Consider the following 18,230-nt stretch of genomic DNA (forward strand, 5'->3'; position numbering starts at 1 on the left):
CATGTGTGTTTGTTCATATTTATTTTTTCTTCATTTTATGTTCAATGTATTTTTTTTTTAGTGAAATGTTGATTACAGAAACTGGTGAGCTCACTGTTGGTGTTGAAGTTTTGTGTTTTGGTGCCACAAAACTTTCAGGGATGATATTCCCCCTACAAATCAAGTAATTGTAAGAATGCTTTTGAAGATGTAAGGAGGGAAAGTACATAGTGTTGCTTTATCTGACTTGACACGTATTAAGTACATTTATATTCTGCAGCAGAAGTAGTAATTAGCACGTGTAACTATTCGAACTCATCCTCGTGTCATGCGATTGCACTCAGTCATGTGCTCTCTGTGCAGTGAGCAGGCCCGTCTCAGGCAGCGGGTGGTGGAGGAGGACACCGAGGACTGGATGAGGAGTCCAGACTTCTCGGGCCTGCAGCGAGTTGGAGGCGTGGATTTGTCCTTCATCAAAGGCGATGACGTCAACGCGTGCGCCCAGCTGGTGGTCCTCAGCAACCCTGAGCTACAGGTGAGCTGCCCCTCCACAGTGTAGGGACAATGTCTCCCTCTAGCGACGAGAAGTTGTCAGTGCAGCAGGTATATCTGCAGGCGGCCGTGCCTTTTCAAGCAAATGTTCGTAAATCTTTACACCTCCCACCGAAAATCTTACATTGTATTGTCGACTGACGTAACAAAATATTTGGAAGTAGGAACGTAAGGAACAACAGCAGCCACCTGTCACAACACAGTCCAGTGTTTGTACATAAACAGGCCCAGGGCGATTAGCCTGTTTATTCCTATATTCCTTCACCTGCTAGGTTGGTTGCTCACTGTTTCGTGAGTTATTAGTATTTGTAGATGCAACCATTGCACAGGTTCAAATGCAGCCCACAGTCCCTAATAACGTTCATCAAACTGGGCCCACATCAAAATGATGAAGATGGCAGAAGAATTGTAAAGCTGTAATAGTTTTGTAAAGGTTTTGCAGGCAAAATTGAATCCATTTCATTGGACACCAGGTGAAATAGAAAAAAAGAGGCACCAAATGGCAAGTATTGGTTTACCTCACTGGCCAAAAATGCAATGTTAGAGAATTTAATTCAATTTTAAAACTGAATTGAATTTTTACATTTTCTGTCTTTCTTTCTGACAATGGAAAATTGAACAGACAAGCAGAATGTTTGTGTCGGGCGGCGAGGGGACGATGACGTCGAAGCGGAACGAAGCAATATTCTCCCCCCGAGAGACGCAGGAGCAGGACGTTAGACACTGGAGCCGCTGTTACATACTGTATATGCATCTGCATCTGCACCCAGGCGGACGGAGGTGAGATGGCTTGTACCTCATCCTTTCTGCGCTCGCTTATATAATAATGACCAGTAGGGCTTTGTTCAACCTGGTGACTTGTTTATGAGACGAGTGTGTGAGAGTGGTCGACGCCGCTCCGTGGTCGGCCCAGGTCGAAGACTGCTGCTCTGCGTTTTGAGGATGAATGTTACTTTGTGATTATCAGCAGTAAACATATTGATACTGTAAACCCGGAGTTGCGGCGTGTTGGCTCTTTCCATTGTGCTCAGCGATGGAAGTGAAGCAGCCTGGTGTGGATGCATGTGGTGACTGGCTTTTCCGAGTTAAGTATTTAAGTGATAAGAAACAGCCATTTTTAAGGGGTCATGTGTCAATAAACGCCATTTTAGCCTTTGTAACTTTCACGATTATCAAGTCATTTAAATTGAATTGAATTATGACAAGCTGCAGGCTGTTGTGTCTTTTTTTGTTGGCACTTTGTTTTATTTTGAATCTGATATTAAATTTTAACTTTCGAGCAGAATTTATGTGGGGGTGCCAGTGAATTAATGGAAATATAAAATTGACAAATTCACCACTGAAAATGTATGGGTGTTTCACAGATTATTTACACAGTCACAAGAAAAGCTGTTCATCAATCGACTTAATAACATGAATGACTCTGTCGAAAAGGACAATGAAATCTTTTTTTTTTAAAAGGTCTTTGACGCCTGTGATTTTAACGGAGGTATACTGCAGCAGATGGAAATATTTCATTGGCTAAATAAAGAAATGCAATTAAAACATCTGCTCTATTCTATAACTTTCAAATACGTGTGGACAAAGGTTTAAATTAACATATACGGAGTGAAAATAATTTAACCTTAAATAGGAAAGTTTAAAAAGTGAAATAGAGCAACAATAATAATCATTAAAAAAAAAAAAAAAAAAAAAAAAAATAGCCGCAAGTTCTTTGAACTTTTTTGATATTATTATAGCATTAATCCACCGGAGGGCGCAGCAATGTTTACCAGCAATGGACCGAGAAGGTAACGCCCCATACTGATGACGTCAGAAGGCGGAAGCAGAACAGTGTGACAGATAACACAGCTCCTGCCAGTGGAAGCGAAGCAGAAATGTCCTCACATCCCGCCGAGGATTTGGTCAAGCAGTGGGAGAGGTCAGAGTGACTTTCATTACGATATAAGCAGTTCATTACACTCTCAGTAGATGAAGTTGCTTTTAGTTGGATGTTTGAGTTACTTTGGTTCAGCGTACACCACCAAACCAAATGGTTGAGATGTATTCTGCCCGGGAGTCAAAAGTAGTGAACAAACGAACGATGAATGAATGAATGAATGAATGGATGGATGGATGGATGAAATATAACTGTTTCGACTTACAGTTTGAGTCGATTAAATATTTACCTCAACAAAAAGTTATACATTTAGTATTTTCTATGTGAGGTGTTTGGTTGTGCCATGTACGGAAGCGCATTGCTGCCACACTAGGGGGAAAAAAACCGTGTAACGTGTTACGTTTTAACGTAAGAAATGTTCACGTTTTAACGTGATAATTTTCGCGTTTTTACGTGATAATGTTCACATAATTTCATAACGAATCTAAATGGAGTGAGGCAAACGGAAGCACCATGTCTCATCTGCATGAGTTGATTAAACTGTATTTTAAACTTGGTTTGAGGCATGGTGAGATCTTCAATTTATTAAGCACCATCGATGAAATTAACATAAGTTTGCGTACTTTGAGGAGGATTTTGAGTTGTATGTGTTGGAACTCGCAGCTCATCCATAGTTGGAGGGAAATACTTGATACCGTTTCTTTCTTTAATAACTTTTCTTTATTATATATATCACATGAAAACTTTCGTGGACAGAGCTCTTCTTTCACGGCATCGAAACATCCCATAATACAACAGAGAACAACAAAACGCGCTCATACCCCTTATTGGCGTTAGTGGATCATGTGATAATATGAGAACATACACAATCCAACAGTATGGGATTGTATCGTAGAAAGAATGAATCCGACCCGATTGAAGTTGCGTCGTTTTCTCATTGATCAGCTGAGGAAGGCTCCATGGGTACAAGTACCACCATCTCAACTGCATCCTAATTTTCACGTTATTATCACGTAAAAACGTGAAATTATCACATTATAACGGAAAAACGTGATGCTGAGCCCTGTTTTTTTTCTTCTTCTTTTTTTTCTAGTAGCCATGTACTTGTGTGGCATAGATTATGGCCTTGGGTCAAAGTTTGGAGCGCTTTTCAGAAATAGCCATGATTTCTATGATCTATTCTATTATGTCATGCAAATGTTGGACTTTTTCATTTTTTCCCAGCTCATCTTCAATTCTTGTTATTCATAACATAAATTTCAGGTGCATTAGCTGCATGAGATGGATTTGTTTTTATGTAAATGATTTGCACATTGGACTTTATTATTATTCTTTTTTTAGCCATATTGCGGGTTTGACGTATACTCACGCACAATTTTTGTTTCAAATATGTTTATTAAGGAACCATCAAAGAACAAAGAAGTTGGGAGATGACATTAAGCTTCCTTATTTTACAGAGAAAATAAAATAAAATAATAATAATAATAATACAAAACAATAAAAAATAAAATAAAAATAAAATAAATAAAATTAAAGGACCACATGACAATTGACAACAGAATTCACAGTATAAACAAACATAAATAGAACAAAACAAAAACGACAATAACCCTACTCGTACCCACTAGATTTTAGTAAATTCACCTACTTTATCTTTCAGAACGTATCTGATTCTCTCCAGATGTAAAGTGCCTGATAGGTTACTCAGACAGTGTTTGAAGGAGGGTGCCTTTTTTTTCTTCCAGTTAAGTAGGATCAATTTTTTTGCTGTTATGAGACCATATATTAGGAGTTGTTGTTTTGTAAAATTCAATTTCCTTAGTTCTTTAGAGGTTACAAGAATAATCAGAGTAAGATCTGGGACTAGCTGGGTTTTCAGAATTGTTGAAAAGAACTTAAATATTTCATACCAGTAATTTTGAAGTTTGGGACAGAGGGCGTAACTATGTGTCAGGGTAGCCTCCATAGTCCTACATTTTTCACTAGTGGAGAAATTTCAGGGAATATTCTGTGCAGTTTTGTTTGTGAGTAATGTAATCTGTGCAATATTTTGAATTGTATTAAACAATGCCGAGCATTAATTGAACATTTGTGGATGTGTTCCAGACTCTCCTCCCAAATATTGGGAGGTATTGATGTTCCAATCTCTCTTTCCCACTCTTCTCTAATCCTATCCGTACCAGGAAGGCACATATTAAGTAAAATACCATATAGTTGCGAGATTATGTGCCGTGGGTTGGGGAACACATTAAATAAACTCTCTATGTTATCAGGATTTGCTTTTTCAAAGTTGGGAAGGTGTGTTCTAATATAATCTCTAATTTGGAGATATCTGAAAAACTGGTTCTTTGGCAATCTATATCTTTCCTGAAGTTGTTGGAAAGAAGCAAATACCCCATCTATATATAAATTATCAGTAACACAAATCCCTAGTTGCTTCCATGTGATAAAGGCCCCATCTAAGGCAGAGGGGGTAAAGGATGGGCTTGACAAGATAGGTAACAGAAAAGAGATTGCCTTGAGCTTAAAATGGCTCCTTAGTTGTTTCCATATTCTAATTAAAGAGTGAATTCCAGGGTTATGCTTGAAATAAGATTTATTAACTGGGATAGGTGATAATATGATTGCACGAGTAGAGTATGGTAAACAGTCCTCCCGCTCCATCTCTAGCCCATCATGTTGTGAGGGGTTGTCTTCTAACCGGTGCACCAGAGAGCTAATGCCAGTCGGCCAGTAATATAAAATGAAATTAGGAAGTGCAAATCCGCCATCAGTTTTGTTTTTACAAAGGGTGCTTCTTAATTCTGTGGGATTTGTAATTCCACACGAAGGGAAGAATAATTGAATCAAGTTTCTTGAAAAAGGATTTGGTTAGAAATATTGCCAGGTTTTCAAAAAGGTAAAGTAATTGAGGGAGAAAAATCATCTTAATAGCATTGACTCTACCCAGAAGAGATATAGGGAGAGTTTTCCAAAATTGTATGTTGCTATTTAGTTTGTTAAACAGGGAAGGAAAGTTGGCCTTGTATAGATCCTTATACTTCCTTGTAATTACTATTCCTAAATAAGTTATACTGTCTGAAGCTAATTTAAGAGGGAGTTCTTTGAGCCAATTTGGAGCCTCACCTTGTAATAGTAAGAGTTCACTTTTGCCCCAATTAATCTTATACCCTGAGAAACTACCAAACAAGTTAATTATTCTTAAAATTGAGGGAATAGTAATCCTGGGTTGCGTGACATATAACAAAATGTCGTCTGCATATAATGATATTTTATTTTTAGTAAGTTAGGTGTTGTAGCCATGTTTGTTGGGATGCATGCGAATCAATTCAGCCAACGGCTCAATGGCTAGGGCGAATAATAGCGGGCTGAGTGGGCAACCTTGTCTCGTGCCCCTGCCTAGCAGAAAGGGATCAGAAAGCGTTTTGTTAGGAAGTATTCTGGCTCGGGGCCCATTATATAGGAGTTTAGTCCAAGAAACAAATCTATCCCCACAATTAAACTTCTGTAAAACTGAAAATAAGTATGACCATTCAACCCGATCGAACGCTTTTTCAGCATCCAGGCTGAGGATGACCAGGTCTTTTTGGTTATATCTGGGAGAATGCATGATATTAAGCAGACACCTAAAGTTGTGTGAGGACTTTCTTGTGGGATAAAGCCAGTTTGGTCAGGGTGGACCAGTTTGCACATAAATGCACCAAGTCTTCTGGCCAGTGTTTTAGCGAGGATTTTTTGATCTGAATTTAAAAGTGAGATTGGCCTATAAGAGCCTACTTCTTCTAAGTCTTTCCCCTTTTTGGGAAGAAGGGTGACAGTGGCTTCAGTCAGCGTCTGAGGTAATACTTCTTCATCAAACGACTCGATATACATTTTGCGCAGGTGGGGGGGTCAACATTTCCCCAAACTTTTTATAAATCTCGTTGCCGAGTTCGTCAGGGCCGGGACTTTTTCCATTTTTTAGAGAACTAATGGTTGCTAGTAACTCTTTACATGTGATGTCTGCTTCTAAAGTATTGTGGTCCGCTTGATTCAATGCCGGCAGATTACATTTGTCTAAAAATGATTGCATTGTTCCTTCGACAGAATTAACTTCAGAAGTATATAGTGATTCATAAAATTGCCTGAATCTATCATTAATATCCTTGGGAGATGTTAAGATACCACCTGAAAGTGACTTGATTTTGTGGATAGCTCTGTCATTTTCAAGTCTACGTAATTGTCTTGCTAACAATTTGTGTGGTTTATCTCCAAATTTGAAATATCGCTGTTTAGTAAAAATAAAAGCCAAGCAGATTCTATCTGATAATATCTTATTCAGTTTATATTTAAGAGCGGACATTTTTGTATGTTTTTCTAAGGATGGCTGCATGGCATTTTCCCTATCAAGTTGACAAATTTCCTCTTCAAGTTCAAGTTGTTTTGCTTTATTACTTTTTTTGAGGGAGGATTGGAAAGAAATAATATGCCCTCTTATGAAGGCCTTAAAGGGGACCTATGATGCTTTTCCACTTTTCTGAGCTTTAAAAACTGTTACAATGTTGAACCCTATCGTCAAACGATCTCAATATAGTTAAATAATGACGTTCATGCGTTTGGACGTGAGCCCTGCAAATTGTTGGGCATGGTTCTAAACACTCTGTTCAAGGGTATTTTTTCAACACTGGGCACGGCGTGACGCCACGGCGTGACGCCACGGTGTTGCCGGATCTCCTTTCATGGCCAGGCTCCGACACCCTCTCAGACTGGTTCCACCCTCCCCCGCTCAGACCCCTCTCGTCCGGTCGGCATCGGGAGTGAGACGGGCTCGACTCGGCCGGTGGACGACGAGAGAATAATCAGCCACGGCAATATTTGAAAACATGTATGAGGACTGTAAGTGTATTGTGACCTCAAGCAACGTTAGTTTTAAGACTACTTGCAACGTACAACCACTGAATGGTGTTGATGAACTGTTAGCCACCACCGCTAACTCCGTGCTCTGCTTGTTATGTGTGTTGCGTTCGCTGGCAGCGAAACTGAAGAGGCAGCAAGTTTCACTCCTTATAGCGATGTTCACGCTGCCAGCATGGTAACATCGGTTGTGGAGCTCTTCGTGCTTTGTGTGGACGTAAGTTGTGCAGATATTCTTGTCTAATAATAAACCACTCTATGACTGAAGTGATCGTTTCAGCGTACATATTTTCTCTGCTAGGACAGTGTTTTGATACAAGTCAACAGTATGAAACGAAATCATTCTAAGCCCTATTAAAATGTCTCGCAAAAATACAAAACAAAAACACGGTCAGTACACAAAGTAAAATATATTTCCGGGGACACGGAAGGCACAAAAAACGTCCATGGACCTTCGGTCCGCCTTGCGGCTGTAACTCAGCCCGCGCTGGATCCATACGAAGCTGGATTAGCCGGTAAACAGCTGCTAAAGAGTGAAGCCTTCACGACGGTAAGTGTTTAAATTGTGCCTGTTCCGTAAAGTTTGCCGTTTACCCTTCACTCCCGCACCGACAAACTGAGGAAGTGAGGCTCAGCAGCGACGAAGAGTGTGACCCCGGGCAGGGGGCGTACACCGGCAAGGCTGGGGTGGAGTGAAGTGCAACAGAGCGTGTTCGCGGGACGCAGTAAATACGAGGAAACGAGCTGCGAGATACGCAAATCTAAAAAGCTTTCAGCGCGGAAAATCGTGCGTTGCTGCTCTGGAGCGGCAAGATATCAAATACAAAAGCCCGAAAACGAGTATAATAGGTCCCCTTTAAAGGTTACCCATAACAATTTGGGTGATATATTTTCTTGGCACAATTTTTTAACGGTCAAACAACAGTCAAAGTTACCCAAAGAACAACCACTTGGCTGTGACAATAGAGAAAGACATGAGATTTTCTGTTACAATCATGTTAAAACAACATCAGCAAAAACGTAGCCATATTTTAAAACAAAAAAAATGAACAAACAAACAAAAAACGTTGCACCTCCCTCACGGATATGAGTGGTGCTTCTCCAATCCAGCACCACCTCCCTCTTTCCCAAAGCTTGCAAGCATGCTAGTGTGCTCAGAGTAACTGGCCGAAGAAAGAAGATCCAGACCTTCCTCCATAGTTCTGTGACCTTGTTCATCTCATTCACACTCAGTGACTGTGTGCACCATTTTCTGCTGAAACCTTTGGATGTTGATTGTCACTCTTCGAAGTGAATTGTTGACTCTCAATGCAAATGGTAAGGACTTACCTTTTTTTTTTTTTTTTTTAATTCCCAGTTGAGATAAACCTGTGGAGGCACTTTTTTTCTTTTTCATCTGAAGTCCGAGACTGAAGCCTGACACCTGAGGAGTCCTACAATGCACACTGTCTGCTTGATATTCTAACAGTATAGTAGTTGTAGTCAGGTGCTGTATGTATATATATTAAAAATGTAACTGTTTGATGCTCAACAGTGTTGACATTTCAAAACTAACTTGAACATATTTTACATGACATACAAATTTGTCTAAGCCTTGTGCTGTTGTTTACTTCCTTTGCATTGTTAATTTTGACAGAAAGTATTTCTTTTAATCCCAACAATCGAGACAAATTATCCTAAATTTGTGTTGTCTTTGTTCGCCCTCGTGGTTATGAAATCTTTTTTTGTCTCTTCGAGTGAAGAGAGTCAAAGGTTTCCAATGACAAAGCTTCATTTTCTCATTCGACTCTCACCAAGAATTCAAAGAAAAAAGAAAAACAGCAATCTTGTGTTTTGGCCAAAGAAAATGTGATCAGTCGTGTCTGTTTTTTTTTTTCCAGGATTTTTCGATGGGAACTACTTTTTACTTGCGTAGTTTTTTGCTGTTGACTCCTCTCCTAACCTCACCATGCAACGCCTTCGATCCCCTCATAATTACAACTAAGAAAGGTCAAGTTCAAGGAAAGTTTGTGCCAGTGCAACACAACCAAGTCGGGGCTTTCCTCGGAATTCCATATGGAAAACCGCCTGTGGGAAAACTGCGCTTCCGCCCGCCGGTGCCTGCAGACAGATGGGAGGGTGTGAAGGACGCCACAGAGTATCCAAATAGTTGCTTCCAACCAAACTTAACCCGTACATGTAGGTTTGGCGTGTAACATTAATAGCCCTCATGGGGGTGGCCGACATGTATTTGTGTGTACACACACACACACACAAACACACACACACACACACACACACACACACACACACACACACACACACACAAACACCAAAGCATAAAACTCACTATGGTTTCTACAGTACTTCTTCTGCAATGCCACTATGCATGTAATTTCTCTCCAGGGAAGCAAGAGGCTGCCAACACTTTCCTGAGTGAAGACTGTCTGTACCTAAATGTTTGGACCCCTCTTGTGAGGAATGCACAATCATCACCACTGAACGTCATGATTTGGATCTATGGAGGTGGATTTGTTATAGGAACATCCTCATTGCCCGATTATGACGGCCGTTACTTGGCCTATTATGAGGATGTAGTTGTGGTATCAATGAACTACAGGTAAGAAGGTTTTTGATGATCCTTATGATGAAGTTCTCTTGTGGAGGGACAAGGGTGGATATCAAATATAGATAGATAGATCTTTTTTTTGTTTGTTTGTTTTTAAACAATTACTAGTGCCCGACCAATTATGGATTTTATGAGCACCAATACCAATATTGGTTGATACTGATATATCAGTTGGTATAGTTAAGATTAATTTTCAACCCTTTAGATATTGTCAAAAATTTTACATAATGAAGAGGACCTGATTTACCTAGAAAAACTTGCATTCTAAAAAGAAGTGCAATGGAACATTGGACTTTGCTAAGTAATAGATAATTATGATAAAGATTATGATAGTCATAACAATAATAATCATAAGATTATAATATATATCTGTGATGCAGCTAATAATGACTTGCAACTTGGAGTAGTGTAGTATAGCTAAGAATAATGAATAGGTATTACAAATGGCAGAGAGTTGGGCTGTTATTTATCCGTCCAGCATCCACCTCATCACCCAGGTGAGGTTGGAATTGAAATGTTGGATCTGGACCGGTTTTCATTATTACTATTTTCCCCACCATGTAGTGTTACTCTGTAAATGTCTCCAGGAGGTAGTTCAGTCACGTTTGTTTGTTTGTTTGTTTTTATAAAGACTTGGAGCCCTCGGTTTTCTGTCTCTTCCTGACAATGACAACGTCCGTGGCAATGCTGGCCTGCTGGACCAGCGCTTGGCCATCCAGTGGGTACTCGACAATATTGCTGCTTTTGGTGGTGACCCTTCAAAGGTGAAAAAACCCTTCGCCAACCTTTTTTTTGTTCCGAAAAATCTGTAAACAAGACTTTCCAGAGAGCTGAATTAACAAACAATTTAAAAACTCCAATTTGAATTTTTCTTTCTCACTGCCGTTTCTAGGTGACTCTGTTTGGAGAGAGTGCTGGATCTATGTCTGCAGGCTTGCATGTGCTTTCACCGGGTAGCCGAGATCTGTTTCAAAGGGCTGCGCTTGAGAGCGGAGCTCCAGTTGCTGTGTGGACCCTCTGCAGCCAGACGGAAGCCTGGAAAAAGTTGATCAATTCACTTCATTACTTTTTTCAGTTGCGTTTGCATGAAAGTTTATTGATCCATTTTGGATCTCTGCGTTTGACCCGTCCTAGTTGTAGTTAACTTCATACCAACTGAGTCCAGTGGACTCCAGGGAGCAGTCAGGGCTTTAGGGGCCTTGCTCAGGGACCCTCAGGGGTGGTGATGAGGCCACAACGCCTCTGTATCCACCAACATGAAAAGTCACGCTTTGCTGAATCCAGAATTCTGTCTGTATCTATTCTCCTGCTTTAACTGGCACCACAGCAGTCTGTCATGATGTTTACTGTCTTCGTTTAGGGCCACCAAACTGGGGACTCTATTGGGCTGTCCTACACTGAATTCCACCGAATTGGAAACATGTCTGCAGAACACCAGTGCCAGTCTGTTGGTGCATACGCAGTTTGCCCTGGACGCAGCTGGCTTCATAAAGTCACCCTTTATCCCTGTTATTGACGGGGTCTTCCTTCCAGATACAGTTCAGGTTTGTCTCGCTTTTTAATTTATTGAAACAGTATTCCAGTTGTGCTAATAGTCGAGCATGGAGTCCATGGGAGAAGGCCGTCTTCTAACCGCATATTTATCTTTCTACTTATGTATTGCTGAGCAATGTGTAGTTGGAAAAACATGGAAAAATGAGAATATCAAGTAAAAGTTGTTTTATTTTGGCAATTTAACATAAAAGATGGAACCAACAAATTTTATTGAGCCACTACACGCAAATTGATTACACACAAACCCACAAACTCAGAAAATTATTATAAAATTTGATCAGCAAAATCCAAAGAAATAAAAACTTTTCGGGTAGTACCTGTAAATAGCTGCAAGTTAATACTTAACTGTTGTGTTGCAACATTGCCATGCATTTTGAATAATACTGGACCTTTAAAATATTTATTCTCTATTTTATTGAAGCTAATGCAAAAAAGTGAAACCTCATTAAGTTTTAGTTTTGAGATAGCTTTTGCTTCCATCTTTTTTTTTTTGTTGTTGACATTTTTGAATCCCTTTCCTGTTCTGCTTTTATCCCACAGGCCCTGATAAACGATGACAGAGTCCCAAAAAAAGACTTGATGACTGGCTTCAACAGGGATGAAGGGATCATTTTCATTGAATTGAGTGAAGTCCCTGGATTTGATCAGGGTCCAAGTCTCATCACCAGGGAGCAGTTTCTGTTTGGCCTCGGAATTTCATTCCCACATACACATAGTCTAGTGAAAAACGCAGTGACTCACGAGTACACCGACTGGACGGATGAGAAGAACCATACCAAAAACCGGGACGCACTGAGTGAATTTGCCACTGACTACCTGTTCATTTGCCCTGCATTTGACTTTGCCCGCAGGTAAAGTAGATAAATAAAGAGTTTGTGGTGTTTTTGCGTACTAGTGCATGCATTGATTAGATGTACGCTAAGAAGAACTTGTAGGCGGTTCGATGTGGAGGATGTCCATGAAGCACTTGTCGATTTATGATGGATTTAAAAAAAAAATCTTGAATATATAGTAGCAAAAATGGCAGTAATCATTTGACTTATTTTTTTCTATTGTGAAAGAGATGACAATGAGAACAACAAACAGAATGTTCTGAGGACAGTATCATCATCTTTGGTCCGGCGGTTGATTACTAGGATTTTCTTCTTCATGCTTTTTTATTGGGAGAATTGAGATAGAAAAAAAAAACAACAACATTTTTTTGTTTGGTCTTTGTCCCATTGTTTACAGGTATGCACAAGCTGGTGGAAATATTTATACGTATGAGTTTACCCACCGATCCTCCCTCAACCCTTGGCCAAAATGGATGGGTGCCACTCACCTTTCTGAGATAGTATATGTCTTTGGAATCCCCCAGAATCCATCCCATGGATTTACAGAGGAGGAAGTAAACCTGAGCAGGAGGATGATGAAACACTGGGCCAATTTTGCTCGGACAGGGTCTGCATGAACACTGACTGAAGCTGCACAATATCCTCAAGATTGTTCAGCTCAGTCTTAGTTGTTTTTCTGTGTTTTTCTCCCAGGAATCCAAGCACTGACAAATTTAAGTGGCCGCCACTCACTCCTGAAAACAAGGAATACATCACGCTAAACACCAGCCCTCCAGAAATTAAGACCCACTTTAAAGCTGAGAAGTGTCACTTCTGGAACAACATTTTCCCCCAAATCATGAATGTCACAGGTAAAATGTCATTTATACACCTCAATTCAAATGTGGCATGCGTTCCGCAATCTTGACAAAATATATATACTAAAGTTTATCTTTTATGCTGTTTGTCCACAGCTGCCCTGCAGACGTGTGCTCCATAAACTGACTGTAGGGGTGCGACCAGCAATTTTAGGGGCTAAAAATTTGGTTCCCCTGCCCTCACACGCCTGATGGGTCCATGGAATCGCCCCTTGATTTTGCCCCTTCACAGCAGCCCAGCTTCTATCTTTATTTCTCATTTTGAGTGGGACTCAATGATTTTGGGGGTTAATTAATATAATGTAGCTTTGTGCCACAGTGACCTCCTCTCATCCCTCTTCTGATGACCTCTTTTTCTATTGTTTTTGCTTTATTTCTGTGGCTTCTCGTCTTTTTTGAAACTCGTGGAGCTTCTCTCGCTCCCAGAACTTCTGAGCTTGTGTTACTTCAGCCTCCTGAAGAATTGTGCTTCTTCATTGGACCAATAAAAACATTTACTGTGCCGTTAACTTGACATGTGTGTTTGTTCATATTTATTTTTTCTTCATTTTATGTTCAATGTATTTTTTTTTTAGTGAAATGTTGATTACAGAAACTGGTGAGCTCACTGTTGGTGTTGAAGTTTTGTGTTTTGGTGCCACAAAACTTTCAGGGATGATATTCCCCCTACAAATCAAGTAATTGTAAGAATGCTTTTGAAGATGTAAGGAGGGAAAGTACATAGTGTTGCTTTATCTGACTTGACACGTATTAAGTACATTTATATTCTGCAGCAGAAGTAGTAATTAGCACGTGTAACTATTAGAACCCATCCTCGTGTCATGCGATTGCACTCAGTCAAGTGCTCTCTGTGCAGTGAGCAGGCCCGTCTCAGGCAGCGGGTGGTGGAGGAGGACACCGAGGACTGGATGAGGAGTCCAGACTTCTCGGGCCTGCAGCGAGTTGGAGGCGTGGATTTGTCCTTCATCAAAGGCGATGACGTCAACGCGTGCGCCCAGCTGGTGGTCCTCAGCAACCCTGAGCTACAGGTGAGCTGCCCCTCCACAGTGTAGGGACAATGTCTCCCTCTAGCGACGAGAAGTTGTCAGTGCAGCAGGTATATCTGCAGGCGGCCGTGCCTTTTCAAGCAAATGTTCGTAAATCTTTACACCTCCCACCGAAAATCTTACATTGTATTGTCGACTGACGTAACAAAATATTTGGAAGTAGGAACGTAAGGAACAACAGCAGCCACCTGTCACAACACAGTCCAGTGTTTGTACATAAACAGGCCCAGGGCGATTAGCCTGTTTATTCCTATATTCCTTCACCTGCTAGGTTGGTTGCTCACTGTTTCGTGAGTTATTAGTATTTGTAGATGCAACCATTGCACAGGTTCAAATGCAGCCCACAGTCCCTAATAACGTTCATCAAACTGGGCCCACATCAAAATGATGAAGATGGCAGAAGAATTGTAAAGCTGTAATAGTTTTGTAAAGGTTTTGCAGGCAAAATTGAATCCATTTCATTGGACACCAGGTGAAATAGAAAAAAAGAGGCACCAAATGGCAAGTATTGGTTTACCTCACTGGTCAAAAATGCAATGTTAGAGAATTTAATTCAATTTTAAAACTGAATTGAATTTTTACATTTTCTGTCTTTCTTTCTGACAATGGAAAATTGAACAGACAAGCAGAATGTTTGTGTCGGGCGGCGAGGGGACGATGACGTCGAAGCGGAACGAAGCAATATTCTCCCCCCGAGAGACGCAGGAGCAGGACGTTAGACACTGGAGCCGCTGTTACATACTGTATATGCATCTGCATCTGCACCCAGGCGGACGGAGGTGAGATGGCTTGTACCTCATCCTTTCTGCGCTCGCTGAAGAGGACGATGAAAAAGAAGAATAGGAAGAAAACAAAATCAACTGGATTCGCTGTTACAAACGCCACAGAAACAGACACGCACACACGCACAAAACGTGGATGTTTGATGAAATGCAACAGTGTTTTGCCATAATGACCAGTAGGGCTTTGTTCAACCTGGTGACTTGTTTATGAGACGAGTGTGTGAGAGTGGTCGACGCCGCTCCGTGGTCGGCCCAGGTCGAAGACTGCTGCTCTGCGTTTTGAGGATGAATGTTACTTTGTGATTATCAGCAGTAAACATATTGATACTGTAAACCCGGAGTTGCGGCGTGTTGGCTCTTTCCATTGTGCTCAGCGATGGAAGTGAAGCAGCCTGGTGTGGATGCATGTGGTGACTGGCTTTTCCGAGTTAAGTATTTAAGTGATAAGAAACAGCCATTTTTAAGGGGTCATGTGTCAATAAACGCCATTTTAGCCTTTGTAACTTTCACGATTATCAAGTCATTTAAATTGAATTGAATTATGACAAGCTGCAGGCTGTTGTGTCTTTTTTTGTTGGCACTTTGTTTTATTTTGAATCTGATATTAAATTTTAACTTTCGAGCAGAATTTATGTGGGGGTGCCAGTGAATTAATGGAAATATAAAATTGACAAATTCACCACTGAAAATGTATGGGTGTTTCACAGATTATTTACACAGTCAGTTGGCTAAATAAAGAAATGCAATTAAAACATCTGCTCTATTCTATAACTTTCAAATACGTGTGGACAAAGGTTTAAATTAACATATACGGAGTGAAAATAATTTAACCTTAAATAGGAAAGTTTAAAAAGTGAAATAGAGCAACAATAATAATAATAAAAAAAATAAAAATAAAAAAAAATAGCCGCAAGTTCTTTGAACTTTTTTGATATTATTATGGCATTAATCCACCGGAGGGCGCAGCAATGTTTACCAGCAATGGACCGAGAAGGTACCGCCCCATACTGATGACGTCAGAAGGCGGAAGCAGAACAGTGTGACAGATAACACAGCTCCTGCCAGTGGAAGCGAAGCAGAAATGTCCTCACATCCCGCCGAGGATTTGGTCAAGCAGTGGGAGAGGTCAGAGTGACTTTCATTACGATATAAGCAGTTCATTACACTCTCAGTAGATGAAGTTGCTTTTAGTTGGATGTTTGAGTTACTTTGGTTCAGCGTACACCACCAAACCAAATGGTTGAGATGTATTCTGCCCGGGAGTCAAAAGTAGTGAACAAACGAACGATGAATGAATGAATGAATGAATGAATGAATGAATGAATGGATGGATGGATGGATGAAATATAACTGTTTCGACTTACAGTTTGAGTCGATTAAATATTTACCTCAACAAAAAGTTATACATTTAGTATTTTCTATGTGAGGTGTTTGGTTGTGCCATGTACGGAAGCGCATTGCTGCCACACTAGGGGGGGAAAAACCCGTGATGCTTTCACGTTTTAACGTAAGAAATGTTCACGTTTTAACGTGATAATTTTCGCGTTTTTACGTGATAATGTTCACATAATTTCATAACGAATCTAAATGGAGTGAGGCAAACGGAAGCACCATGTCTCATCTGCATGAGTTGATTAAACTGTATTTTAAACTTGGTTTGAGGCATGGTGAGATCTTCAATTTATTAAGCACCATCGATGAATTTAACACAAGTTTGCGTACTTTGAGGAGGATTTTGAGTTGTATGTGTTGGAACTCGCAGCTCATCCATAGTTGGAGGGAAATACTTGATACCGTTTCTTTCTTTAATAACTTTTCTTTATTATATATATCACATGAAAACTTTCGTGGACAGAGCTCTTCTTTCACGGCATCGAAACATCCCATAATACAACAGAGAACAACAAAACGCGCTCATACCCCTTATTGGCGTTAGTGGATCATGTGATAATATGAGAACATACACAATCCAACAGTATGGGATTGTATCGTAGAAAGAATGAATCCGACCCGATTGAAGTTGCGTTCTTTTCTCATTGATCAGCTGAGGAAGGCTCCATGGGTACAAGTACCACCATCTCAACTGCATCCTAATTTTCACGTTATAACGTGAAAATTATCACGTAAAAACGTCAAATTATCACATTATAACGGAAAAACGTGATGCTGAGCCCTGTTTTTTTTCTTCTTTTTTTTTTCTAGTAGCCATGTACTTGTGTGGCATAGATTATGGCCTTGGGTCAAAGTTTGTAGCACTTTTCAGAAATAGCCATGATTTCTATGATCTATTCTATTATGTCATGCAAATGTTGGACTTTCTCATTTTTTCCCAGCTCATCTTCAATTCTTGTTATTCATAACATAAATTTCAGGTGCATTAGCTGCATGAGATGGATTTGTTTTTATGTAAATGATTTGCACATTGGACTTTATTATTATTCTTTTTTTAGCCATATTGCGGGTTTGACGTATACTCACGGACAATTTTTGTTTCAAATATGTTTATTAAGGAACCATCAAAGAACAAAGAAGTTGGGAGATGACATTAAGCTTCCTTATTTTACAGAGAAAATAAAATATAATAATAATAATAATAATAATAATGATAATAATAATAATAATAATAATAATAATACAAAACAATAAAAAATAAAATAAAAATAAAATAAATAAAATTAAAGGACCACATGACAATTGACAACAGAATTCACAGTATAAACAAACATAAATAGAACAAAACAAAAACGACAATAACCCTACTCGTACCCACCAGATTTTAGTAAATTCACCTACTTTATCTTTCAGAACGTATCTGATTCTCTCCAGATGTAAAGTGCCTGATAGGTTACTCAGACAGTGTTTGAAGGAGGGTGCCTTTTTTTTCTTCCAGTTAAGTAGGATCAATTTTTTTGCTGTTATGAGACCATATATTAGGAGTTGTTGTTTTGTAAAATTCAATTTCCTTAGTTCTTTAGAGGTTACAAGAATAATCAGAGTAAGATCTGGGACTAGCTGGGTTTTCAGAATTGTTGAAAAGAACTTAAATATTTCATACCAGTAATTTTGAAGTTTGGGACAGAGGGCGTAACTATGTGTCAGGGTAGCCTCCATAGTCCTACATTTTTCACTAGTGGAGAAATTTCAGGGAATATTCTGTGCAGTTTTGTTTGTGAGTAATGTAATCTGTGCAATATTTTGAATTGTATTAAACAATGCCGAGCATTAATTGAACATTTGTGGATGTGTT

At 39.7% G+C, this 18,230-nt stretch overlaps 2 protein-coding genes across 8 annotated transcripts in view; both read left to right on the top strand.

The window, feature by feature from the left end:
- The first annotated feature begins 8,229 nt into the window (after positions 1 to 8,229).
- LOC142895065 (acetylcholinesterase-like) lies at positions 8,230 to 13,352 on the top strand. 5 transcript variants are annotated; one of them, XM_076035833.1, is made up of 10 exons: positions 8,230 to 8,620; positions 9,184 to 9,481; positions 9,689 to 9,902; positions 10,543 to 10,675; positions 10,804 to 10,985; positions 11,272 to 11,455; positions 12,006 to 12,316; positions 12,696 to 12,905; positions 12,992 to 13,149; positions 13,252 to 13,352. In XM_076035833.1, the coding sequence occupies exons 1-10, from the start codon at positions 8,612 to 8,614 to the stop codon at positions 13,275 to 13,277; spliced, it is 1,725 nt and encodes a 574-aa protein (XP_075891948.1). In that variant the 5' UTR covers positions 8,230 to 8,611; the 3' UTR covers positions 13,278 to 13,352. The 5 variants fall into 5 exon arrangements, with proteins under 5 accessions (XP_075891948.1, XP_075891951.1, XP_075891957.1 ...); XM_076035836.1 differs by having other exon boundaries at positions 10,804 to 10,955; XM_076035842.1 differs by lacking the exon at positions 13,252 to 13,352 and having other exon boundaries at positions 12,696 to 12,725; positions 12,800 to 12,905; positions 12,992 to 13,143.
- Positions 13,353 to 16,005: 2,653 nt separating this feature from the next.
- The window catches only part of LOC142895146 (endonuclease V-like), a 65,953-nt gene continuing 63,728 nt past the window's right edge, over positions 16,006 to 18,230 (top strand). For all 3 annotated transcript variants that reach the window (XR_012928181.1, XM_076035990.1, XM_076035977.1), the window contains exon 1: positions 16,006 to 16,108. Coding sequence is in view for 2 of the 3 variants with exons in the window: in XM_076035990.1 (XP_075892105.1) it covers positions 16,065 to 16,108 (44 nt within the window). In the remaining variant the exon portion in view is untranslated. The remainder of the gene's footprint in view (positions 16,109 to 18,230) is intronic.

The sequence above is a fragment of the Nelusetta ayraudi genome, unplaced genomic scaffold, assembly GCF_046127955.1.
Source record: "Nelusetta ayraudi isolate G7.1 ecotype Tasmania unplaced genomic scaffold, CSIRO-AGI_Nayr_v1 ptg000004l, whole genome shotgun sequence".
Taxonomy (NCBI): Eukaryota; Metazoa; Chordata; class Actinopteri; order Tetraodontiformes; family Monacanthidae; genus Nelusetta; species Nelusetta ayraudi.